The sequence below is a fragment of the Aedes albopictus genome, chromosome 2 (assembly GCF_035046485.1).
Source record: "Aedes albopictus strain Foshan chromosome 2, AalbF5, whole genome shotgun sequence".
Lineage (NCBI taxonomy): Eukaryota > Metazoa > Arthropoda > Insecta > Diptera > Culicidae > Aedes > Aedes albopictus.
Window position 1 is genome coordinate 256,021,889 of NC_085137.1, and position 26,998 is coordinate 256,048,886.

The window sequence follows — 26,998 nt, forward strand, 5'->3', positions numbered from 1 at the left end:
GTGTAACTCAAATTACATCGACGACGTCGGTGCCCTCTAGTGACACATTCAACAACAGACATTATACATGCAAAGTTGTCACTGTATGTCTGGGGCAGTTTGATATGATACCAGGTCAGTTCACAGTTGAACTGTACTGTTGTTCGAAAGCTTATCTGCGTTGCTTCGCGTAACTTGTGATTTAATTGGCTTTTGAAGCTATTGCTAATCTTAAATGTGTTATCACTTTTCGCTCTTCAACTGAATCAACTGAAAAAGGCCATTTATTCATTCATCATTCAACCTTTCTGAAACGATATGACGTCCAGACTCAAACTTTGCACCCACTGTGTGCCCACCAGCGAGCGTGAATGGGCATAAGGAAATAAGCTCACTTTCCGCTCACGAACCTCGGCTTAGACGTGAATAGTGAATATCTCACCCGAACGCACACCTTGCTGCGCGCAACCTCTACACAAAAGCTGTGGTATGAATAATCATTAAACACACAAACAACAGCTGCTCGCGGCTTAGTGTGTTGTTGGCGAGTAGCGGTGTCGACGGGCAGACTGAGCCCCAACAAGATATACACACTGACCCCACGGTTCTCCCCCTAATACACTGCCACCATATCTCCGCATTCAAGTGCAGTAATTCATCGCTTTGATCAGCGCTGTAGCAAGGACATGTCGAAACCCCCAAAATTTTAAATCACACACCCAAAGAAAGTGAACACTGCTTTCAGAAATTGTAAATTGTAAATTCTCACCTCCATTGGTAAACAATATGAGTTAACCAGTTATTATATTGAGGTATTGTATGGAACCCATAATCAACTCATAAACTACCATCCGCCTCCTACACCTTCCATTGCTGTCGTAAATACGGAAATAAGTCAGTAGTTAGATGGAGCATCATGGTGTTTTATTTGAATTCAAAGCGGAAAATGTCAGAGGTCGTTCTGACCCACTTCAAGGTGCGCAAGAAATCCAAAATTGACCATTTAAGACTCGAACTCAAGACTCCTACTAACTCGACAGGCGTGATATCGTCATTCCAAATTGTGCTAAACCTTTGATTGATCTCTAGCTACGCCGCCGGTCTGGCGTTCAAATGCGCGACCGGCGATGAACGGACACTCTACACCAGAGCCGTGCGCATATGTTTCCATATATTTTTAGTCCGTCGTCATCGTCGTCGTCGTCGTCTTTGTCGTAGTCATCGTCATCGTCGTCGTTCGTTGGTGAGGCCAAAACATTATATCTTACTACACGCATTCAGTCGTTCTTCGGACAGCAGTGTCTACAGGCTGTTCTAGCTCCGCGGTCCGCGAAATTCGAAACAAGTCACACAAAAAAAGCACAAAACCGGACAAGAAGGTCGTGACGGATGAGTGCTTAGTAGAGTAGACTTGGATGAGTCAAGTGACTTTTTTGTGCGGGATAAATTCCATTCTAAGGATTATTGAGACTCGTCGTCATCATCGTCGTTGTCTCCGTCTTCAAGCCTAGGGGTGTTCAAGCTGTGTCTGGTTGGGTTTGAAAAGTGCGCTCAAATGCTGATTGTGGATAATTGCGAGTGCTGCCTTTGGTGTTGTTGATACGGATTTGCACGGTGTCGTCGTCGTCGTCTTCGCTAGTAGTAAACGAATGAATGTGTAAACAGAGCAGTGTGTTACGTAGAGCCATATACAACAGATAATTACCTATTGAATGAAGTGAGCCAAAGCACAGAACGAAGCAAGTGAAAGAAACAAATAACCATGTCGGAAGCAAACGAAAGCAGTAGTAGTAGCAGTGTCACTAATAATCTACTCGATGACAACAGGAAAAATGGCGCCGTCCGAGTGCAGATTGTTCCGTCCCAGCCGAAAACCCTGTCCCACCTGCCACCGCGGCCAGCCGTGGATCTGGCCTTCCACAAGCTCTCCTACCGGGTCAAGGAAGGGAGGAAAAACAGTGAGTAACGATCCCATTTGCTTATATTCATTTTCTTAAAACTGTTCAATGCAAGAAAGTAACTGCCTTTCTGCGTCAGCAAACATTTAGTGTAAGCCTTTCCACTTCTATCATAGTTCATTTGAAAAACACTCAATTTAAACATGGTTTCAGCATCACAGCTTAGTTTCGTACATGTGGCTTACAATTTAGTCTCAGTCTTCAAAATCCAAGTTCTATTTGGATTAATTATGATAATCAGCCCATAAACATTCTCGACAATCTCGACATCAGTGAACACCCACTCATTCAAAGGACCCATATATAGACTATTTCAGATATTATAAATAGGTACACTCCTCCTCTTCTTGGCGTAACGTCCTCACTGGGACAAAGCCTGCTTCTCAGCTTAGTGTTCTATGAGCACTTCCACAGTTATTAACTGAGAGCTTCCTCTGCCAATGACCATTTTGCATGTGTATATCGTGTGGCAGGCACGAAGATACTCTATGCCCAAGGAAGTCAAGGAAATTTCCTTTACGAAAAGATCCTGGACCGACCGGGAATCGAACCCGTCACCCTCAGCATGGTTAGGTACACTATGGTCCACAGTTTAACATTTCCTTTCAATAACATGATATTTTGAAGAACAGTCGAGTTCTCAACCATTTAATACATTCCTAAGCCTCTTTTCTGTAAATAGAAAGTCGCAAAAGGTAAAAATAAGTATACAAATATGTTTTTTTTTTTAATTTTTACCAATTTCAATAAATTAAATTGATTGCTGAATAAGCGCATATTAAGCCTTAAATAAGCCTTTCAAAGAACCTCAAACCAGCTTAAAGTTTGATAAAATCACCAAAATTAGATGTTTAGGGGTTGAATAAAAGATTGTATATCGTGTGCTCAGCTTTTGTTCAAATGAAGGCTGCTTTAAAATGGTTGGAAAAACGATTGTTCAGCATGAAATTGTTATTTGGTAATACCGCAGAGTAATACCAACTAACAGTATTAGATAGTCATCGGCAAAACCATAAGTAGGAAAACCGCTATTATTGAGTTGCCTCAATAGCGTATCTGCTACGAGATTCCACAAAAGCGGTGACAAGACTCCTCTTTGGGGGCATCCACAAACACTCAATTTCCTAATCGCTGCTTGACGCAATGTCGAGAAGAGATGTCGGTTTTTGAGCATTTGGAAAATATAATTGGAAATCATTGAAGATATACTATGACTCCGTGCGAGTTCCAATATGGCATCGGAAGACACGTTGTCAAAGGCATCCTCGATATTTTAGAAAGCACTCAAACAAGGACGATCCACAATACGTTCTAAGCATTTCAGAAGAAAAGAGATCGAACTGATAGGTCTAAAACTCTTTGCTTCTTCATACGATGCACGACCCACTTTCGGAATAAACTTCACAGTTATATCCCGCCAAGATTTGGGAATATACCCTGCAGCAAAACTGCAACAGGTATTTTTTTCAAAACATGTTTGAAATAATCAAATCCCTTCTGAAGCACAATAGGATAAATCCCATCTGCCCCAGGAGATTTGTGTACACTCAATAGATTCTATAGTTACAATACTGCGAGCCGAAGCCAGTGAATCATAACTGCAAGAAAAGACCTCAGGTTCATCCGAAGATGTAATATTCACACATCCAGGGAAGTGCGTGCTGAATAAGCATTCCCGAACTTCCTTATCAGACGATGTGAGATCGCCATTTTGCAAACGAAGTTCGTTCACTCGGAAATGACTGACTTTACTCAAACTAGAAACATTTGTACAAAGGTGTTTCCAGCCGGATCGTTCAGCAGACCGGAGAGCTTTCGTGTAGGTCTTGCGAGCCGACCTGAAATCCAAGAGCCAGTCTGTTCCAACTCTTTCTACATTGTTTCCTGTGTTTCGCCATATCAGAGTTTCACCAAGAGATTCCTCTTGTGATCTTCACAGACCGTAGAGGGCATGCTTCTTCAAAAGCTTCCATGATCAAGGTCGTTGTAGTATCAACGGTATCATCTAACTCACATGGATGGTGAGTATGATTTACGCGGCCGCGTAAATCAAAACCGCGTAAAAAAACCTGACTGTAGACGTATTTCCTGTTGAGTTTTCCAACAGATACATCTATTGTGATAGCACATACATCTCTGGTGATGAGTGCAGTAACAATTGCGTTGTTGACAAACACATAGGTTCGAGGCACGGCACGTGATTGGATCGGTATCGATTGGAAAACGCCAAAGGCGAGGATACACAGAACTGTGTAATTCGCATAATGCGAAACCATATTGGTGAAAATTTTAAGTAATGGATCATTGAAGCCGACTTTTCCGCTACTCATCGCATCAAAACAAAAGCGCCATCGTATATGGACGGTAACACAGTGACAGCAGTCGAGTTACGTCAAACACACAAGGCTACGGTGGCGCTATTTGTTCATTTCATAGCGGCCGTTTTAGTTATTTTAGTGATCCTTTCACAATACCTTTATAACCCCGCTCTTATTTAGCCTCGAGTAAGACTAAAGAAGGGCAGCTAATTGTCTCGGAGGAACACAAGGTCCACTGCACCATTGCTCCGGTTAGCGCAGTAAGGGCAACATACTGTAGGCTGTAACTTTCGTTATAATGCTCCAATCTTTATGAAATTAGGAATGTGCATTAGGGTGGCTCAAGCTTGTATGGCAAAACCACATGTCAAAAAGTTCGATGGGCCCCCTTCTCATTTCGTTCTTAATGACGCCACGATGCTCTGGTCAAATTTTCAGCTAAATCCGTTAACATTAGGGCGGTGCTAAACTCGTTTGAAGTTTGTATGGGAGTTTATATGGGAGAACATCGATTTTTGCAATTTTCTTCTGAGGGGTTGTAATTTTCCTTGAAACACGTAATCAATCCTATATAAATATAGCCTGGGATATGCCGAAAAACTTTGTCGAAGACTGCAACGTAGTCAGACACTTACGAAAAAAGTTATAGCCTAGACAGTACGGGCCCATTCAATGAGATTTTATTGCTATTGTTATTCCTTTACATGTTAAATGTTAAGCACCACCAGATGGTCTGCATGTAATATCTTTATCTTTTCTTCCAAGCTTCGGAAGACTTTGTGGTCTTCGACAAAGTTTTCCGGCACATGTAAGACAATATATCTATATAATCGGTTATGTGTGTTGAGTAAAAATAGTGCCCCTCATGAGAAAAATGCTAAAAACGATGTTTTCCCATATAAACTCCCATACAAACTTCAAATGAGTTTAGCACCGCCCTAATATTAACGGATTTAGCTGAAAATTTGACCAGAGCATCGTGGCGTCATATAGAACGAAATGAGAAGGGGGCCCATCGAACTTTTTGACATGTGGTATTTTGAGTCACGCTAATGTGCATTTTCAAGCTTATGTACTTTCAGAATACACTTCAAAATTTCACCCTTAGGTATGAAACCTCTTAAATGAACAAGAATGCGTGGTGTAAATGCATCAAGATAGAATGGTAACAATAAACAACGAATCGCCGTCTAATTCACATTCAAACAAACATCACGCAAGTTGCAGTTCAGCTAACACCGCCTTCGTTCATCGTGTCAAGATAATTTGAAAGCTTCCGAGAAAAAAAGATACACGTCTCATTTTAACTATCTTGTATATAATGACATGGAACCAGTTCCAGAACGTATGGATATAATGAGTTAATAAAATATTCGAACAGGTTGCATCTTTCCCATATATTTCGGAATTGGAATGACACTGCCTTACTTTCTGAACTCGAATGGGGATTTCAGTTGTAAAACGAAAAAGGTGCGCCACCACTCATTGTAACTCGGACGACGTTGTTTATCACGGCAATTAATTGAACTTTGCTCCGAAATACGTCAAACGGTATATTCCATTGTTTGAATTTTATCTTTCGCAAAGGGAAATAATCCACACGTATTATTCCGCAGCGATAAGGTTCACGTGTTTCAGAAAGGAATTCGATATGTAAAAGGTAAATGAAGCCGATGAAAGTGATACGTAAGGACCTGACTTTTGATCCTCGAAGGTGTATCCCATTGGAATACTTCACTAGTCTCAGTTGGGTATCGGTTATATGTTAATTCCTCACTGAGCTGGTATGAAACAGTGAAAAAGTCGAAACAAAGGCTTCAGAAGTTTATGCCCGGTCCGTTTACTCATTATCAGTGATTAAATATTCACCCGCTACACTCAAGGTGGAATCGAATCGTTATCTTCATCCAATACCAGCAAGAAATCGACGCCCCGGCTCTGTACAGTCAGTAGCTTGCCCGCGATTGATTGTGCGATGTGAGAACTCTGACACTTGGTAACACAATGCACATTTTCCTTTCCAAGAGCTACCAGGCAAGTAACACTCTGAGGAAGTCTAGGCTGGGGGATTCCGCCATCGCCGTCCACTGAACTGGCTTTGCACGCCGATTGAAGACGGACGACGGCGACGACAAGCACCAATTGATGCCAGACGTTGGCGCTCACAAAGAGGATCGCGGGCAGGGCGGACGTTAAGTAACACACAAAGAAGTAAAAAGCCATATCTGAGCTGGTTCTTGTAGAAAATATGTTGAATCATCGTAACTAACTCACTTGCGAATGAGGAGAGGACCGGATAATGAAGGATTCTTGGGGCTTTCAATGTTCTGTTTTGTGCGAGATTTCTTCTTCTGTGATGTGTTATTTAGAAAGATGTTTGCTTCTCTAGGAGGCTTACGCAAAGCCGGTCCAAAGTACGCTCTGTACATGCGTAGTTCAAATGAGATGTTGTTTCATTCATCCTGTATCATGCATGAGACATGTGCTAGTAGTAAAAAGAGGGAATCACACCTATAAACACAAAATGTTGTTGATCATTTAATATATTTTCCGGAGAGTATAACGTTGTTGAATGGATGCTGAGGTGGTCAATGTGCACCTGAAATCACTCAAATTTATTTATGAAATTTTGACGGAATTCTGTAACTTAAAGAAATGTTGTAAGAAATTCTCTGCAAATGTCTGTAAACAGAGGAATGCATAATTATAATAAGGGGATTCACTTAACAGCGTGAACTGATTACTGATTAAACGTCGAGATCACCAAGGCAATACTTGATTATTTCATTCGCAAAATCATGAAACATTTCAAATAAGCAGAAAATCATAGCTTACGCAGTAATTTAATCTGTTTAGTGAGTACCCCTAATGTTGCGAGAAAATTCATCACTATTCTTGTCGTTGATTATTGAGAATGTATACTGAGGCTGTGCGTGCGAGTTGTTGCATTTTACAACCTTCTGTCACGTGTTTCCTCAGTTTGATGTTTTGATTTTGGCCGGATGAACAATGGGCTGGTGGCGTTACGGGCGCTAAGATATCCGACAGACATTATGTATTTACAAAGTAACTGGATCATAGGGTGACTTTTTTTGTCGGCCAATTTGAACGAAACTTTTTTCGAAATCAGGTTTTCCGTTCCTAAATATTTTTTATGACATCGTTGCTTTAATTTTGGCTATAATTATTTATTTTGTGACCAGTACCTTTCCCATTTTTTTTGCCGAAGTCAACAAGTTTAAAGTTGTACAGAATTATTTAATGCACTTTGTACTACATTAGTACTGCAACTTATCACACCGATAGTCTTTATATTTTGCATGTCTAAAAACACATTAAGCTATGGCCAAAAGATCAAACTCACACCAACTCCCGATTAGACGTGTGCGCCGAAGCAGTTTTCACCGGTGGCGGCGCTTATAATAAGTTGAGGCAGTGGCGGCGGCGACGACGGCGTAATCGGAGTGACCTTATTTTTTTAGTTAAAAAACGTCAATTGGAACTGTGTGGCTTCGTGGTCGTGCGGCTAAGGTCACCAAGCCTTTAGTCGCATCGTGCTAAGGAGCGCGGGTTCGATTCCCGCCGCAGCTGTCAGGAAAAGTTTTCGGCTGTGCCACTGGACGTTGCATGCTAGTCCGTTGTCTAGTGTCGTGCTTCCTTCAAAGAGCAAATAGCTCACTGGAAGCATTAAACGTGTCTGTGTCTTAAAAAAAAAAATACAGAATAATTTGTTTCCTGTAATTAAGTACAATTTTCATCTATTTTGTGAGAAAGTTTTAAAATCTGAAATTTTAATAAAAACTATCCTTGCAAGAGTTACGCTATAAATATAAACCCTTAAGGACGTTTAACAGAAAATTTATAAAGGATTCCTCTCGATAGAAATTCACAAAGTCGCACGTCTCTTCTAAGGATATTATTTTCTAAAACTTATTTTAAACTAGTGCTGTCATGGTTAAATCTGTTTATTTTTAGTTCTGTTGGGGTTCTTTTCAGGAATTCTTCGAGGGATTCTGTCATGCGTTTCTATAGGAAGTCCTCAAGAAAATTCTTATCTTAATAGATTCTTCTGGAAGTTCCTCCAGGGGGCTTCCTGGAAGATCCTTAGATATTTTTCCACGGGTGGGATCGCAAAATTCTCTAGAGATTTATAGAAACCTTCTTCAGGGATTCTTTTATTTTTTTTCCGGTAACCCTTAAAAATGCCTTCAAAAAATCTTTCAGGAGTTACTTTAAAAATCACTTCAGGATTTGTTTCTTGACTTTTCTCCAGGAATATCTCAAGAATATCTCTTCTTAGAATTACTGCACAGCATTCTCAAGTTTCCCAGGATATTTATTTTTGGATTCCTTTTAGAATAGTTCTTCTAGGGAAATTGTATCACCAATACCATGCAGGCATTGAACAAGAAATTCTTTCAAAAATTCAAAATATCTCCAGGAGTTCTTCCTGGGTTTTATTCCAAATCATCCTTCAACAATTCATTAAGGGAATTATTCACGAACTCTTTTAGAACCTTTGTCTGCAATTTCTGCACGAATTCCCGATTAATTGTTTCCAAGGATTGCTTCAGAAACTTCTTCATGATTCAATTCAGAAATTCCTCAAGATTTTTTTAAATGCCTGCAGGGAATTTATCCGAAACTTCTCTAGGATTTTTTCCTTAAATTTTCCAAAAATGTCCCATAAAATTCTTCTACAAATTCCTCCAAAGCCATCTCAGGAGTTTTTTTTTCTCACCCCTCTGTTGGGGAAATTAAACCACTGCGTCCAAAAGACTGAACTTTTGTGGTGAATCTCAGGAGCCCTCAAGGGACTTTTCCAGGAGCTCCTCCAACGATTGTTTCTGAAATAATTTCAATTAAATCTCATCGGAAAATTTTAAAAAATTTCTATAGGAATCCTTACAGGTAACCCTCGATGAATAACTCTTACATGTTTAATGTGATTTCATAAAATACTTCTGTAAATATCTGTGGAGTAATATCAGCGGCGTCATAATCGCGATTTTTTCCGCAGTCAAGTTCGCAGATTGTGAACATTCCTCGGTACCCAATTACGTAATTTATGTTTATTCCTTTACTGTCTGATTGTTGTAACACGCTAAATATAACTAACACAAAAGACAATTTACACGGAAAAATACACGGTAATGAATATTACTGGGTACCGAACTGGACACACAATGGTTTATGGTTTTCTTTGGTACATCGAGGTCTTGAAATTAGTCTATGGTAGAATCTCAAAGAACTCCCGGATAGGACGAATCTCTAAAAGAATCCCTGGAAATATTTCTGAAAAAACCGCCGAGACCTTCTAGGCATTTCTTCGGTAATCCCTGATGATATTTTAAGCGGGAATCCTTGGAAGAATTTCCGAAGGAATTGCTGAAAATTCTGAAAATGGAAAAAAAATCATGGAAAAAATGTTTAAGGTAATCTGTTACTGACATTCATGAAAAATCCTTAAACTACCGAAGGAGTCTTAAGTGATATTTTAGAAGGAAATCTTTAGTATCTGTAGTAAGCTTTAAATGGAATCCATCAAGGAATTTCTGGAAGAATCCTTGGAGGAGTTTTTGAATAAATTTTTCATCAAATTCCTCAAGATTATGTGAAAGAGTCCCAAGGAATTTTCTGAAATAATTCTAGAAAGTGTTGCATAAGAAATTTCTGGAAACTCTCACTCAGAAACCCTTGCTAGAATTTCTACAAGGATTTATCAAAAAACATTTAGAAAAAATTCAAGAGAAATCTTTTACCAAAATTCATGGAGGATGTTCGGAAAGAATTCTCGGGGGAGTTCATGAACCTATTTTTAAAATAATCTCTGAAGGGCTGTCTGAAGACATACTATATCTTCTCTAAAGGTTCCTAGAAATTTTAACCCTATCCATGGATCGCATCACCGACCCAGCGGTGACTCCCAGATCTCCCATCCTTTCCGTCTAACAAACACCCCAGTCCGTGCTGGTTGTGGGGACGCAGAGTGCTCTCGGTCTCTAGTTGCAACAACCAGTACACTCTAACATTCCTTTCCCTTCCCAGCTGACTATAAGGACTTGGCCGGCGCCGTTATTGATCAAATATCTAAAGGTTCCTAGAAATTTCCAAAGGAATATATGTAAAACTTTCTAGAAATTTTTACTGAAATATTTTTAAATTTCTTAACGAATCTTAACGAATCTTAACGAAGAAAAAATCCTAATGGTATTCTTTCAAGAATTTGAAGAGGAATTACTGGTGAAATGCGTAGAGGAATACCCGGAGAAACTCATGAACTATATGATTTTTTCTTAAAGCTCACTGAAAGAATATCCACTGGAATTACTACTAAACAAAATCATGGACGAACTTCTATAGAATATCCTGGAGACACTCCACGAAGTAATACATAGGAGAGGTCCGAAGGAGGAATTTCCGATAACTGTGTAAACTGTGACTTGTGTGACTTTATTTATGGAGTCATTTCAGTGGTTCTGCATAGAAATTCTTTGGGTAATTTATGGAGGAACTTAAAGCATGGCAAAAAAATATTTCTGAAGGAACATTCGGTTTTTTTTTAAGAATTTAGTAAAACAAAATATTTGGCATAAACCGTTAAATTATGTGTTAATTGACCAATTCATACTTTGATGCCTGCAAAAAATAAATTCCAAAAATAGCTCAAAATTGTGACGTGCTGAAGCAAATCTGGGCCCGGATTCGGATTCAGCGGTCGAAAATGTGTCAGAGACACATACGTTTGCTTTTGAGACAGACCACATGCAGAAAAATGGCGCTTGTCCACAAAATGGCGCATCCACAAAAAGTTGATCGGTTTCGCCTTTTTTGTCTTTTTTTTAGTCGTTCTCCTCCCCATCCGCTTACCGACGGTCTAAAAATAGATTTTCGAGCTGCCGCCATTGCTGCCGTCACCAACACAATCACATTCCGGGTTTGTTAGTGGCAAAAGTGCAGTTGTTTGAATCAATCCATTATTTCATGTTGAAAATACCATATCTTTGTTTGTTTTAACAAACTGTCAAAAATTTAAACAAATGAAAATATTTGTATTATCAAACAATAGAACAGTTCAGGTTAAACGAGAAATCAGTTTGTCGCTATAATAAACTGGAAAATCGGTTGATTTGAACTAGAATTTAATTGTGTTTACAATTTATTTATCTGCGTGTTCTTAAAGAATCCGAAGAAAAAATCCTAATGGTATTCTTTCAAGAGTTTGAGGAGGAATTATTGGTGAAATACGTAGAGGAATACCCGGAGAAACTCATGAACTATATGATTTTTTTCAGAACTCACTGAAAGAATATCCACTGGAAGTACTACTAAACAAAATCATTGAAGAACTTCTGAAGAATATCCTGGAGACACTCCACGAAGTAATATATAGAAGAAGTCCGAAGGAGGAATTCCCGAACGAACCCTGGGATAACTGTGTAAACTGTGACTTGTGTGAGTTTATTTATGGAGCCATTTCAGTGGTTCTGCATAGAAATTCTTTGGATAATTTATGGAGGAACTTAAAGCATGGCTAAAAAATATTTCTGAAGGAACATTCGGAATTTTTTTAAGAATTAAGTAAAACAAAATATTAGGCATAAACCGTTAACTTGTGTGTTAATTGACCAATTCATACTTTGATGACTATAAAAAATAAATTCAAAAAATCACATATTTTACCCTATAAATTGAGGTATATTTCAAAATTGTGACGTGCTGGAGCAAACTGAACCGGATTCGGATTCAGCGGCCCAAAATCTGTCAGAGGCACATGCGTTTGCTTTTAAGACAGACCAAAAGTTAATTCAACGATCAGCGATCAAATCTGACTATACAGTATACATGTTGGGATCCCAGGTAAACCATCCCATTGAGCCATCTTCTCGGACTATAGTGCGCGAAAACACATCCTTTACTCCAATCACAATTCAACGATCAGATCCCAACTGCCGATCTGTCGTACCACTCAACGTAAACTGTCTTTATTTCTTCAGTACAATGCAATGGATACAATTCAAGTTAATAGAGGCTTCCAGTAATTTTCATTGAACAAATTTGAAATATAACATACATGTCTATGGTTGCTCCTCCGTGATTGATCTTTTTTTTTTTTTTTTAAATCACTTAACCTAATTTACAGCTCTATTGTCCACTTGGGCACTGCGTGAGCGATTCCAATTGGAACCTGTACATACACTTTGTACAGCGCCTAAATGTATTCTATTTCTAATTGTACTACATCGAACTGGTTGCGTTGCGCTGCTTTCACTCTCTACCCTATCATGGTAGAACGATGAGCACGAGGATGTTGATGTGTGGCTGTTGGTTGTTCCTGTTTCCAGTCCGATTGAGGGTCCATTATGGGTTGCCGTTCGCCGATGTCCAAATATCCGGGTTCATTTGAGCCATGGGCTCAGAAGAGGGTCAGTGTCAGCTGCTCTCAGGGGAAAAGAGCAACCGACGAAAGTGCCGGGGCTGGGTTCGAACCCATGACCATCTGCTTACGAAGCAAACGTGGTGATTGATCTTAGCTGGTGCCAATTGCACTGAGATCTAAATGAATAAGGGCTGGGACACTCCACTTATTCTCAAAGTGCAATTTAAGCAGCTCATACAGTTTTGATCAATAACGGCGCCGGCCACGTCCTTATAGTCAGTTGAGAAGGGAAAGGAATGTTAGAGTGTGCTGGTTGTTGCTACTAAAGACCGAGAGCACCTCTGCATCCCCACAACCAGCACGGACTGGGGTATTTGTTAGACGGAAAGGATGGGAGATCTGGGAGTCACCGTTGGGTCGGTGATGCGATCTATGGATTGGGGATGTTCGTAAGGGGGTAACTCCCGCTGAGACCGGCCCACTATTTACACCTTGTCTTCAAAAATGTTTAAGGTGCCGATTTTTTGAAAGTCCTTGCTAAAAAGTAAGGAAAATGCATTTGGTTACTCAAATTGATGGACCCCCGTTAGTTAGAGCCACAACAATTTTTGCAGACCCCTCGATTTTGGTCAAATGGTGCCACGTTATAACTCGAAAACTTGTCCAAAAACCACCTCAAAACGAATTGTTATTGAAAAGAGGGAAGATACAGGGGATGGCCAAAATGTTTGGGATAGGCAACTTTTTTTTCTCTCACAAAAAAGTTCAACATGCTATAACTTTTCATAGAGCGCATCAAATAATCTCAAATTTTGACTGTTTGTCAACCTACTATATGTGCATCATTGGTACAAATTTGGGCTCGATTGCTTAATATTTCGCAAAGTTAGAACCGTTCGGATAAAACACTATTTTTCAGACAACTCATTTTTGAGCTGTCATATCTCGGAAACCAGTGAACCGAATTGAATGAAATTTTGAACGCACACTAGCAATATGTGAATGCTTCATAAACTATTAAAACACAGGTGCTTTTTGAACGTTAAAAAAAGTTATCATGGATTGACACTTTTTGGGTTTTTCTCGAAAAAATGCAATTTTTTTACATCAATGTCAATAAATTTTAGTGTTGATATCCAAAGATTTTCCACTTCTGTTCTCAAGTTATCTCTAATCAGATATATTCGAGCCTATTTAGATTGAAGGAAAAACACATTTAATAATTTTTGTGTGGTATTGTAAATTTGACTTATTTTTCTCTATATTGGTAAAACTTTCAATCCGTTATAACTCAATTCGTCGTGAGAAAATATTACATTTTATAACGTCGTATTAAGTATCAATATATTGTTGATAAACGTTAAAAAATTCATTCAATTCGGTTCACTGGTTTCCGAGATATGACAGTTCAAAAATTAGTTGTCTAAAAATTAGTGTTTTACCCGAACGGTTCTAACTTCGCAAAAAAATAATCAATCGAGTCCAAATTTGTACCAATCATGCACATATAATAGGTTGACAAACAGCCAAAATTTGAGATTTTTTAATGCACTCTTTGAAAAGTTACAGCATGTTGAATTTTTTTGTGCGAGAAAAAAAGTTGCCTATCCCAAACATTTTGGCCATCCCCTGTAGAGCTACTATTTACAATAACAAAAAGTTGGGTCGCCAATATTGATTTTGGCCGCCATCTTGGATTTTTACACTCAAACATTTTTTTCCCCATGATGGCAACCACCGATTTTCAAAATTTTTCCATCAATTGAAAACTGAGACATGTATACATAATATATCAAAAAAATTAGAGATTTATTTTATTCCTACCAAAAATTATCTACAGTTTTGTAAACCACGCCACTATTGCGCACTGGGCCCGGTGCCGGCCGTTGACATAAATGAAGCGTTATTTCGCAGTGTTTACGAACACGAATTTAAAATCTGAACCCACTAATGGAAAGCTTTTCAAAACACTAGAAAAGTGATAAACGCAATGCCCGCATCATTTGTACTCCTAGAATCATGGCTACTAGGTATGTTGCAAGGCAAACTGCAGTGATGTCCATCGAATAGTATAACCATCATGATCAAAGATTTTCATTCTGGATAAAAATTGATAACTGATTAATGAGGCGTCCGATTTGAATGTGGTCTTCAGCAAAGTTGTACCTGATAAAGTAGCCTAGGAGTACCAAGGGCCAACTAACACTATAGCACAGAACAGATGTGTTTAGAGGTGGAAGTCGTAAAAATTTCACTTGGAGAACTAGATTGGAATGTATTTCCTTGGAGAAATAAAAAATAATCAAAGCGTGCCTCGCTCCCGCCCTATACTCGCTGTACAAAAAAGCTTGCTTTCCACCACCAGGTTCGCTACCCGAGTAGAAGTAAAAATCAGAACAATATCATCATTTGATATTCCTCAGTGAAGTACTCAAGATCATAATTAGCTATTGGTTTGTTTGACATAAGAGATAAAATATCAAAAATAAGATCAAAAATTAGTATGGGGAAGAACATAATAATATCTCATTTTGATGTTATAAGATCAGACTAATATCTGGGGAGATCTGGGCTGTAGCACATCTAACCAATATCATAAAATGATCTGACAGATGGATTAGAGTAAAAAAAAAAAGAAAAATGGCCGCGACCAGAATCGAACTTGTGACCTTGTGATTTATGAGCAGTGACATTACCACTGCACTACGACTCATATCTGAAAATAGGAGGTAACAAGAGCATCAAGTTCTACGTTTTCCAAGGTGTTTGCGAGTCTTGGTAGTTGTGTTGGTTTTGTACCGCCATGTTGTAGATGAGTGTGTGAAAGAACTAATTATGATCTTGAATAGTAGTTTTCAGATCTTACAATTACTATTACAATTACTATAGTGTCCAGCAATCAAACGAGCGGCTCTTTTCGTGATGAAGATTCACCCCCGTGACTATAGGACACTTGAAAAAATGCTACGGTCAATTGAATGAAAAACGTCGTTTTCCCATAGTAATTCCCATAAAACTTTGAAGAGCTTGTGCACTCTCAATTTTCAACCAAATCAGCTCAATTTTTGGGAGAAGGCGAGCCATGAACCCATGCACGGCTTCATTCAAAGTTCTCTTTCAAAGTTTACTTTTGCATTTTTGATAGCTGAAGATTTTCAGCAGCCACCTTAACGAGGCCGCGCTTCCTACATATATCAAGATGTTTCGTTATATTTTTGGTTGATGTTTCTGCATAGCTATCTCAAAATTGTTTTGAAGTCTTTTTAAACCATTTATTTTATTTTTATTTTGATAATTTTTTATGTCTGTTAAAGCGTGTTTAGATTTTTCTTTTCAAATCATTGAAAAAATGATGTTTTAGTCATCTTCCTGATGTCAAATATTAAGCCCCATGATCTAGCTCAAATATATTCAAAATCATTTCTGAATTGTGAAATAGATCCTTCCAGTGATGCTAAAACACAAGCTCCTTGCTAAGTATGATATCTACACTTCTACAGTGCAGAGGAATCGAATTTTCTCACGAGCAGCGTGCTCGTTGCTTGCGCACTTTACGTTTCTTCCTTCTTTGCCAAGGTTGCTTGTTGGCCATGATCGTGGCAAATTTATATTCAAGACAAGATTGCTGCTGCAGCAGCCACAGCCACCAACAGCCATACCGGCATGCCGACGCGCGGTGGTCCATGCCGGTTTGCGAAATATTATGAATCGATGCCGGTTCAGCTCGTCTCAGTACTTGCAGAGATTGAATACTTGCTCGTTGGCAGCCAGCGCACCACGATCGCGCGATGGAAGATTGAGGTTGAGGGAAATTGACAGAGTTTTAATATGCTTTTTGGACATCAATAAATAGTGTATGCTTAATTAACATCCATATCAACGAAACTATAAAGTGACCTAACCATAGGAATATTATTTGGGTTAAAATGGAGATTACCTACGTAAAACAATGGATGGTGGAGAGGACGGATGCGTCCCACTTGAAAAGAACCTGCTTTTCATCATAGGGTTCTGATATTTTTTTTTTGGGTTCGTATATCATGAGCAAACACGAAAAAGTTTTCATCTAACTAAATAAAGCAAAGCATATGACACAGACAAACAGACGTAACACCTTGAACGATTTGCATGGAAATCCATCGCCCAGTTCACACTACCATTACCTGGTGGAAAAGTTGCACGAACCACTGTGTTGTGCAATATCGTCAACAGAAGGCGCTAGTGTGAAACGTCAAACGCATTGAAAAACGATGCGCGCGCCTCTGGTTGTGAAAGCCACAACTATGATAATTTAAAATGATCGTTAAAAGCGTGGTCGATGGAAATTTCGCAAGTGTTACGTCTGTTTGTCTGTGCATATGAGTTCTAGATTGTCATATCCATTTATTTCATCCTAATTTAAATGTTATGCCAGTCTGTAACAAAGCGATGAAAATGTAATAGCTTCGCAAAGTTAAACAGGAAGAAACAATAGCTCAATTGCTTTGCATTTTTCTCATTGCAATTTCTACCACAATGACGTTGCTCCGTTAATCAATGCATCTCATTAGTAGCTCGTTAAATAAGAAAAGGCTAGTTCAATGTCTTAATTAGAGGTCAATTTGTGTATGTAAAAGCAATGAATGACTCTAAATGACACGATCCTCAACGACCTTAGTTGTGATTGTAAATGCCTTTTCCTTACATATCGAATGCTAGTTACATTTAGTTTGAATGCTAGTAATACATTTTTGTTTGTTTTGTTCCATAAATCATAATTTATTTTCTTTCTGTTCGTTGCAGATGTGAAAACCATTCTGAAGGAAGTCAGTGGAAAGCTCCGCTCCGGCGAGCTGACGGCCATCATGGGACCTTCGGGAGCTGGCAAGAGTACGCTGCTCAACATTCTCACCGGTTACAAGTACGAATCGTTCGCACGAAAACAAAGAACGAAACAAAAAAAAAAAGAAATGTCCACCTCGTAATGCTTTTATTAATCGATTGACATTTTTCTTTCTGACCGCCGCTGGCAGGACCACAAACATCGAGGGTTCGATCACGATGAATGGAAAGGAACGTAACCTCAGCCAGTTCCGCAAGCTGTCGGCCTACATCATGCAGGACAACCAGTTGCACGCCAATCTGACGGTTCAGGAAGCGATGCACGTGGCGGCCAGTCTCAAGCTGAGCCAAAAAGTGGAGAAAAGCGAAAAGTTGCATGTGGTAAGTGAAGGGGGTTATCGTGAGGAGTGGGTTGAACTATGCTACATGCCCCATTCGATGGTCATGACGGGAAGGTTAATGGCAGTTGAAAAGAAATTATTAAAAGTTTGTTGGTTAATGAATTGGTTCATTAATGCTTTCAAGGTAAACCGGCCTTAGGCCGCCAAAGGTTCGGAAAGAATGGTTTTCTGAACGGTTTACACTTATGTCGTTTTAAGCGGTGGTCTATTTTTTGGTCCAAATTTAACACAGTTCAAAAAATGTGGAACGCTAAAAACTCCGCTCAACTCCACCGGTGTTTGTTCTCTCTCTCTCTCTTCTTGGCGTAACGTCCTCATTGGGACAAAGCCTGCTTCTCAGCTTAGTGTTCTATGAGCACTTCCACAGTTATTAACTGAGAGCTTCCTCTGCCAATGACCATATTGCATGTGTAAATCGTGTGGCAAGCACGAAGATACTCTATGCCCAAGGAAGTCAAGGAAATTTCCTTTACGAAAAGATCCTGGACCGACCGGGAATCGAACCCGTCACCCTCAGCATGGTCATGCTGAATACCCGTGCGTTTACCGCCTCGGCTATATGGGCCCTATCCCTATCGGTGTTTGTTATAAATTCCAAATTACGCATGTTTCGTCAATGACATTTTGAAAGCAGAAGAATTTGTAATTCAATATAGGGTATTGGTTCCCTTATTAAGCATGTGGCTTCCATTTTCATCCTACGAAAAACAAAGGATTGAAGCGCTGTTTGTTTTGTTTCTTATTTTTGTATTTTTTGTTAGAAGTGAGCACCCATGAAAACAAAAAGAACGGAATCAATCGGTGCCGTAATCGCTTGTTTTCGAATAGGATGGATATGGGAGCGTGAGATTACTGATGGTACACATACCCTATTAAGAATTCAGGGGTTCCTCCAGGAATTGCTTTCGAAGTTACCCCAAATATTGTTCCTGGAGTTTTTCCGTTAATTGCTCCAGGAGTTCTGCTGGGAATTGCTACAGGAGTTCTTCCAAGCATTGCTCCAGGAGCGCTTTAGCAGTTTCTCCAGAAATTGCTCCACGAGTTCCTCCGCATATTGCTTCAGGAGTTCCTCTGAACATTCTTCCGGGAATTGCTCCAGGAGATCCTTCAAGAACTCCTCCAGGGGTGTCTCCTAAAATTGCTTTAGAAGTTCCCTCAAAAATTGTTCCTTGAGTTCTTCCGAGCATTTCTCCAGGAATTCTGCCAGGAATTGATCCAGGAATTACTATAGGAATCGCTTCAGGAGTTTCTCCAGGAATTGCGCCAAAAGTTCCTCCGAGAATCCCCCAAGTGCTTCTGCGGTACCGTCTTACGCCGCTGGTTCGACACGTTTTAATACGACACTTTTTGATTCGTACTTTGCTTATTCGACATATGTCGAATTAAAAAGTGTTCAAACTTCACAGCGATGTACACTATAAATGCAAAACAGCTTGACATTGCACTTATACTCGCACCAGCAGCTGCTTCTCTTGCAGCCGCTATTTCCGGAAGTTCTGAATTGGTGCTATTCGACGCTCAAAAAAACCGCCTGATGACTAACCGGAATGAACTGAGGAAAGCAACAATCGTAGAAAGAACTAGCCTTTCATTCGCACCACCACAATATCAGTTGAAATTATGTACCATAACAAATCTGGAAATCAAAACAAAAAGAAAAATAGAGTTGCCAAATTTCAATGAGCACGGTGGCGTAGGGTGACCTGTTTGTCGAATAAAAAGTTTACCCTGATTATTGGATAACAGTCGGTGTAGAATTAGCGAGGTAATACCATAGACTAATTTCAAGACCTCGATATACCAAAGAAAACCATTACATTTTCTGTGTCCAGTCCGGTACCCAATAATATTCATTACCGTGTATTTTTTTCCGTGTAAATTACCTTTTGTGTAAATTATGTTTACCGTGTTACACCCATTTGACAGTAAAAGGACTAAAAATAAATTACGTAATGGGTACCAAGGATTGTTCACAATCTGCGAATTTGGCTGCGGAAAAAAATCGCGAGCATGACACCGCTGGTAATACGGTAGTTCGTCCGGAAGTTCTTCTGAGGGGGTTTTTACAACAATTCTTCTAGGATCTCATCCAAAGATTTCTCCAGGACTTACTCCGAGAGGTTCTCCGGAAGTTCCTCCGGGAATTCCTCCAGGTGTTCCTCCGGAAATTCCTCCAAGGGCTGCTCCGAAAAGTCCTACATGAGTTCTTCCGGCAATTCCGGGTGGCTTTGGAAATTCTTCCAAAAGTTTCGCCGGAAATTCCTTCGGGAGTTCCTTCAGAAATTCCTCCGAAATTTCCTCTATTAGCTTATCTGGAAATTCCTCCAGATATTACTCATATAATATCTAGAAACTAACTCCGGGAATTCTTCCATGAGTTTCTCGAAACATTTTCCAAGAGATTCCCAACAAACATTTTTGCTGTATAAGAGTGGAACAAACCAGTCTTAATCAAACTTTAGCTTAAGAAACTGTTGTTCAGCTACTTCTGTTCCTTGGGTTTTCTGGGAATTCCGTCGGTGACTGCTCCGGAAGTTCTTCCGAGAATTGGTCCAGGAGTTTCCTGGGAATAATTCTAGGAATTCCTCCAGGTGTTCCCCAGGAAATTCCTCCAACAATTCCTCCGAAAATCGCTCCAGAAGTTCCTTCGAAAATTGCTCCAGGAGTCTCCTTGGGAATTTCTTCAAGAGTTACTTCCAGGAGTTTCTCCTGGAATTCCTATAAGAGTTCCTCCGGGAGTTTTTCTATTGGGAGTTCCTTCGAGATTTTTACCGGAAATTCCTCTGCGATTTTCTCCGGGAGTACCTCCGGAAGTTACTCCTCCTGCTATAGAGAATTCCTCCACAAGTTGCTCCGGTAATTAAAAAGACAACTACACCGCCTTCGACCCTTTTGCCCCCTACAGACCGAACATTACTAACATTATACAACGGACAACACATAAGGTACCCCGGGGCAAGTTGAAACGGGTGGGGCAAGATGAAACACGTAGTTTTGAAATAGATTTCAATACAATCGGGGAATTTATCCTTCTTGCCCCACCCATTTCAACTTGCCCCGGTGTACCTTATAACACCCAGTGGCCCAGTGGAGAACTTCCCGTTTGGCGAAAAGTTTTCCCCGGCTGGAGCGGGGATCGAACCCACACTCCAAGGCTTACGAGACACCAAAACGACTGACGCCGCTAACTGCTCGGCCACGAAGCCTACGACTCGTAGAGTTTCCAAAATTTGTTTCCAGAGCTTCCTCTGGGAGTTCTTCCAAGACTTTCTCTACAAAATTTCCAGGATATACTCAGGAATTACTTCGGAAATTTCTCTGAGTTTTTCAGCGAGAATTTTTCTGGAAGTTTTGCCGGGGTTTCCTATTGTAATTCCAACTCAAATTTTTCTAGGAGTTCCTGCGGAAGTTTCTTTGAGAATTCCTCTAGGTGTTGCCCCGGAAATATCTCCAGAAGTTACTTCATTTTTTTCCCGGAGTTCCTCTGGGAAATTCCTCAACAGTTTCCCGAAAAATCCTTCACAAGTTCTTCCGGGAATCCCTCGATGAGTTCCCTCGTGATTTTCTCTAGGCGTTTTTTTTGGGAATTCCTTCAAGAGTTACTTTGAAAATTCCTCTAGGAGTATAGAGAGTATAGATAATGAGGTGTCTAGGAGTATAGATAATGGGGTGCCCAGTTAGCCTAGTGGTTAAGGCTATGGATCGCCAATCCGGAGACGGTGGGCTCAATTCCCGTTCCGGTCGGAAAAAAATTCTCGACTCCCTGGGCGTAGTGTATCGTTGTAGTTGCCTCACAATGTACAAATTCAAGCAATGGATTGGCAAGCAAAGAAAGCCCTTCAATTAATAACTGTCGAAGTGCTCAAAGAGTACTAAGTTGAAGTGAGGTAGACCAAGTCCCAGTCCCGGAAGCAGTATAGATAATTCCTCCAGGATTCTTTTCGAGAATTCTCATGTGGAAGTTTTCAAAAAAAAAAAAATCAGCTTCTCCTTGAATTTAACTTGGAGTTCCTCTCGGAGCTGCTCCATTTGAGCTCTGCCGAGAATTCCTCTAGGAGTTCCTTAAGAACCTCCTGAGTTTCTTCCGGGAATTCCTCGGTTGTGAATTTCTTTAGGGCTTCCACTGGGAATTCCTCTAGAACTTCCACAAGGATTTTCTCTAGAAGTTCCACTGGGAATTCATCCAGGAGATTTACTGGAAGCTCCAAGGATGATTATGAAGGAATTCGTGGTGAAATTCCTATGAAAATTCCATCTACGTGACTACGGGAATTCTCCTGGAGGTATCACGGGGATTCCTCGAGGAGTTCCTACGGGAGTTCCTCCAGAAGTTTGTACAGGAGTTCAACCAGTAGATTCTTCAGGATTTTCTTCAGAAGTTCCTTTGGAAGGTCATGCAGAAATCCCTTCCGGAGGTTTTGTGTGAATTGCCCAAGATTTATTACAGGAACTCCTTCAGGAAGTCCCTACGGGAACTTCTCTCTATGTTCCTACGGGAACCTTTTGAGGAGTTGAATCCTCACAAGGGTTACCTAAGCAATCTCTCAGTAGTTCTTATGGTAATTCCAGGAGAAATTGAATCCGGAAATTCTCTGGGAGTTAATTCAAGACTTTCCACAGATGTTCTGTAATTGTTTAAGAAGCTTCAAAAGTTGATTAGTAGTTCCTACTTGTTTGGTGAAGTATTTCATGTAGCTGTTCACTACCGTGTTCAACCGTTATGTGGCTAGCAAAAACAACACCCGTAGAATGCCGGCAGGTTACCCGGATACCCAAGAAATTGAAAGGATCATATCTCTGCAAATTTCCCACCGATTTTAAAAAAATGGCTAATTCAACTCAGAAACTCATTAAGGACTGTTCATTATCCACGTAGACCAAAATTTGGTCATATCGGACCCCCGCCCCCATTTCCTAGCCACAATAACCATTTAGATATCGAGATTTGAAATCGAAAAAGATACTCGGGTAACCTGCCGGTCACATAATGGTTAAAAAGATCAGCCTGGAGTTCGTCCTTTCCAGCAACCTTGCTGTTCTCCAGCTCTTTGGCATCTTTTCATACCTCACCTAGCGTATGGGTTTCCACAGCTTGTCCATTATCACTGATGCCCAATATGTTCGTCGACATACTAACATTCTCTCCGTTCAACAAAGTTTCAAAGCAAATTCTGTCAGCAAGTAATCTTGAAAACATCATGGAAAAGCCGCTGTTAATAGTTTCGTAAAATTTTCGCATATCACTTTGTTCCACACTGTTTTGCATCAGTAACGACATTCTCCCCATAGATACTGCTACTTTTTTCTGCGGTGAATTCTTTTCTGTGCTGCTCTTGTTTCATTGTATCGTCCTCTGTTCTGCCAGTCTGCCCATATTCGCATAGTCGATGTAAGCGCCACTGTACTTTTCAACATGTTTTTGGAATTTTAACAATGAGTGAATATAAGTTACAAGATTTTTACCACGTTGACATCTAACTAAGTGTTTGATCTTGTGATCGATTGAATAACAATGGTCACAAATATGCACACGCGTTTATGCTAGGCTTTATGCTTACCGTGCCTAGGAATGAATGGCTAGGGGGGGTCTAATAAAAACCTAACCGCTAACGGAGCCTGTGGAGTACCAGGGCGCCCTCCACAGTATGTAGCCCTTACTGCGCTAACCGGAGCAATGGTGCAGTGGATCTTGTGTTTCTCCGAGACAATCAGCTGCCCTTCTTTAGTCTCACTTGAGGCTAAATAAGGGCGGGATTATGAAGATGTTGTTAATTAGTTTAAATTTTAACCTATATGGTTTCGCATTATGCGATTTACACAGTGTATTCTGTGTATCCTCGCCTTTGGCGTTTTCCAATCGATACCGATTTGGTTTTATTGTTGCTGTTCTTTGTTGTGCTGTTGTTGCGAAGAGTTTAATCTTACCTAGTTTGGGTAGTGACTACGGTTAAGATAGCTCAGATCAATCTTCAGCATAAAAGAACAGCAACGATCAATCTTTGCCGACTTATGCAAAATGGTACAGCCCAAGTGGCCTTGGTACAAGAACCTTACTTTCGTAAGGGAAATTTCTATCTAGGAAACCTTGTGAACCCGGTGTTTACCACTTTCAGTAAACATGAAATGGCAAACTCGCGTGTCATGCCTCGAGCCTGTGTGCTTGTCAACAACGCAATAGTTGCTACACTCATCTCTGAACTAACCACCAGAGATGTATGTGCTATCACAATTGATGTATCTGTTGGAAACCTCAACAGGAATACGTCTATTGTTCTGTGTATTTACCGCATGATGAGCCATCCCCTACGGATGCTTTAAAACAAGTCATCGCATACTGCACTTCAAAAGGCCTTCCGCTAATTGTTGGCAGTGATGCTAATGCTCACCATATCATCTGGGGCAGCTCAGACATTAAGGCGAAACTGGAAGCATTTCCTCATTTTTGAGTTTTTGATTTTTTATTAAATAACGAAGCAATATTTTCAAAATCGGTTTCGTGCACATGTAGAGTATAGATCAGGGTATCTTCTGACTTTTTTACGTGGTAGAAAATGTTTTTCGTTTTTGCAGAAACCATTTTTAAACAAAATATCACTAAAAAATGGTTTCTGCAAAAACGAAAAACATTTTCTACCGCGTAAAAAAATCAGAAGATACCCTGATCCATACTCTACAGGTGCACGAAAACCGATTTTAAAAATATTGCTTCGTTATTTAATAAAAAATCAAAAACCAAAAAAATGAGGAAATGCTTCCAGTTTCGCCTTAACTTGAGAGGCTCCAGTTTGATGGAGTACTTAAGTAGTACAGATCTTGCATTACTTAACATAGGCAACCGCCCAACCTTCATGGTATCTGCTAGAGAGGAAGTGTTAGGTATAACGCTTTGCTCTAGCAGAATTAGTCACGAGCTGACCAATTGGCATGTGTCAGATGAAGAATCTTTATCTGACCATCGCTACATCTTTTTTGAACATTTAAATGTTACTTCGCAAACATTGCGTTTCAGGAATCCTCGGTCAACAAACTGGGATCTTTATACTGATTTGGATGCAACCAAATTTCATGGATATTCACCATCCATTGACACTCCAAGTGATTTAGATGATGCCGTTGATACTACAACGACCTTCATCATGGAAGCTTTTGAAGAAGCATGCCCTCTACGGTCTGTGAAGATCACAAGAGGAACCCCTTGGTGGAACTCTGATCTGGCGAAACTCAGGAAACAGTGTAGAAAGCGTTGGAACAGACGGAGGCTTTCAGGTCGGCTCGCAAGGCCTACAGGAAAGCTCTCCGGTCTGCTGAACGATCCGGCTGGAAAAACCTTTTTACAAATGTTTCCAGCTTGAGTGAAGTCAGTCGGTTAAACAAAATCCTTGCGAAATCTAAGGATTTCCGGGTGAACGAACTTCGTTTGCCAAATGGCGATCTGACTTCCTCTGATGAGGAAGTTCTGGAATGCTTATTCAGCACACACTTCCCTGGATGTGTGGATATTACATCTTCGGATGATCCTGATGTCTTTTCTTGTAGTTATGATTCTTTAGCTTCGGCTCGGAGTATTGTAACTATAGAATCGATTGAGTGGGCTCTTGATAGCTTTGCTCCTTTCAAATCTCCTGGGGCAGATGGGATTTATCCTATTTTGCTTCAGAAGGGATTTGATTATTTCAAACATGTTTTGAAAAAACTACTTGTTTGCAGTTTTGCTACAGGGTATATTCCCAAATCCTGGAGGGATATTACTGTAAAGTTTATTCCGAAAGTGGGTCGTGCGTCGTATGAAGAAGCAAAGAGTTTCAGACCTATTAGTTTGACCTCTTTTCTCCTGAAATGCTTAGAACGCATTGTGGATCATCACATCCGTGATGTTCATCTGGCCAACGTGCCTCTTCATGTGAACCAACATGCCTACCAATCTGGTAAGTCCACTGTGACTCTTTTACACAAGGTTGTTTACGATATCGAGAAAGCATTCGCTCAAAAGCAATCTTGTTTGGGTGTTTTCTTAGATATCGAGGGTGCCTTTGACAACGTGCCTTTCGATGCCATATTGGAAACCGCACGAAGTCATGGTATATCTCCAATGATTTCCAATTGGATTCACCAAATGCTCAAAAACCGATATCTCTTCTCGACATTGCATCTAGCAGGGATTAGGAAATTGAGTGTTTGTGGATGCCCCCAAGGGGGAGTCTTATCACCGCTTTTGTGGAATCTCGTAGCAGATACGCTATTGAGGCAACTCAATAATAGCGGTTTTCCTACTTATGGTTTTGCCGACGACTACCTAACATTGTTAGTTGGTATGTGCATCAGCACCCTTTTCGACCTGATGCAAAACACCCTTCAGGTAGTTGAGGGTTGGTGTCGCCAATATGGCTTTTCGGTTAATCCGAGTAAAACATCTATTGTTCTTTTCACGGAAAAGCGAAACCGTAATGGCGTTCGACCTTTGCGTCTCTTTGATTCTGAAATCGATGTGACTGAACAGGTAAAGTACGTTGGAGTCATTCTTGATTCCAAGCTTTCCTGGACACCTCACATTGAGTTCAGAATCAAGAAAGCTTGTATGGCCTTCGGGCAATGCCGGCGTACTTTTGGTACAACTTGGGGTCTAAAACCCAAGTATATCAAATGGATTTACACAACTGTGGTTCGGCCAATATTGGCTTATGGATGTCTTGTGTGGTGGCAAAAGGGTGAAGTGAGAACGGTCCAATCAAAATTAGGCCATCTCCAAAGGATGTGCTTAATGGCGATGTCTGGAGCGTTCTCTTTAACTCCTACGGCAGCGCTAGAAGTTCTCTTTGACGTTGCCCCACTACACATTCATCTCAAACAAGAAGCCCTTTCTTGCACTTACCGGTTACGGGTACTCGGTCTACTAGAGGAAACTCCTGTGAACCGCACATCAACACACACCTCGTTGTTTCCACTTTTAGTGAATTGGGACAAAATTGTCCTTGCTCCAAGTGATCTTACAATTGCTTGTAATTTCCCATATAGGACATTTTCCACGAAATTCCCTTCCCGGGAAGAGTGGACATCTGGTTATCTGGAAAGAAGTATTTCAGACGGCATCGTATGTTACACTGATGGCTCCCTTCTCGAAGGTCGAGCAGGTGCTGGTGTTTA

The 26,998-nt window shown here is 40.3% G+C and overlaps 1 protein-coding gene across 2 annotated transcripts in view; it reads left to right on the plus strand.

The window, feature by feature from the left end:
- The window catches only part of LOC109428250 (ATP-binding cassette sub-family G member 1), a 71,359-nt gene that overhangs the window by 39,423 nt on the left and 4,938 nt on the right, over window positions 1-26,998 (plus strand). The window contains exons 2-4 of one of the 2 annotated variants that reach the window (XM_029872584.2): window positions 1,807-1,937; window positions 17,418-17,535; window positions 17,648-17,837. In XM_029872584.2, the coding sequence (XP_029728444.1) occupies window positions 1,807-1,937; window positions 17,418-17,535; window positions 17,648-17,837 (439 nt within the window). Of the gene's footprint in view, window positions 1-1,248; window positions 1,938-17,417; window positions 17,536-17,647; window positions 17,838-26,998 lie in introns of those variants that run through there. The other variant, XM_029872583.2, reaches the window with a different exon arrangement.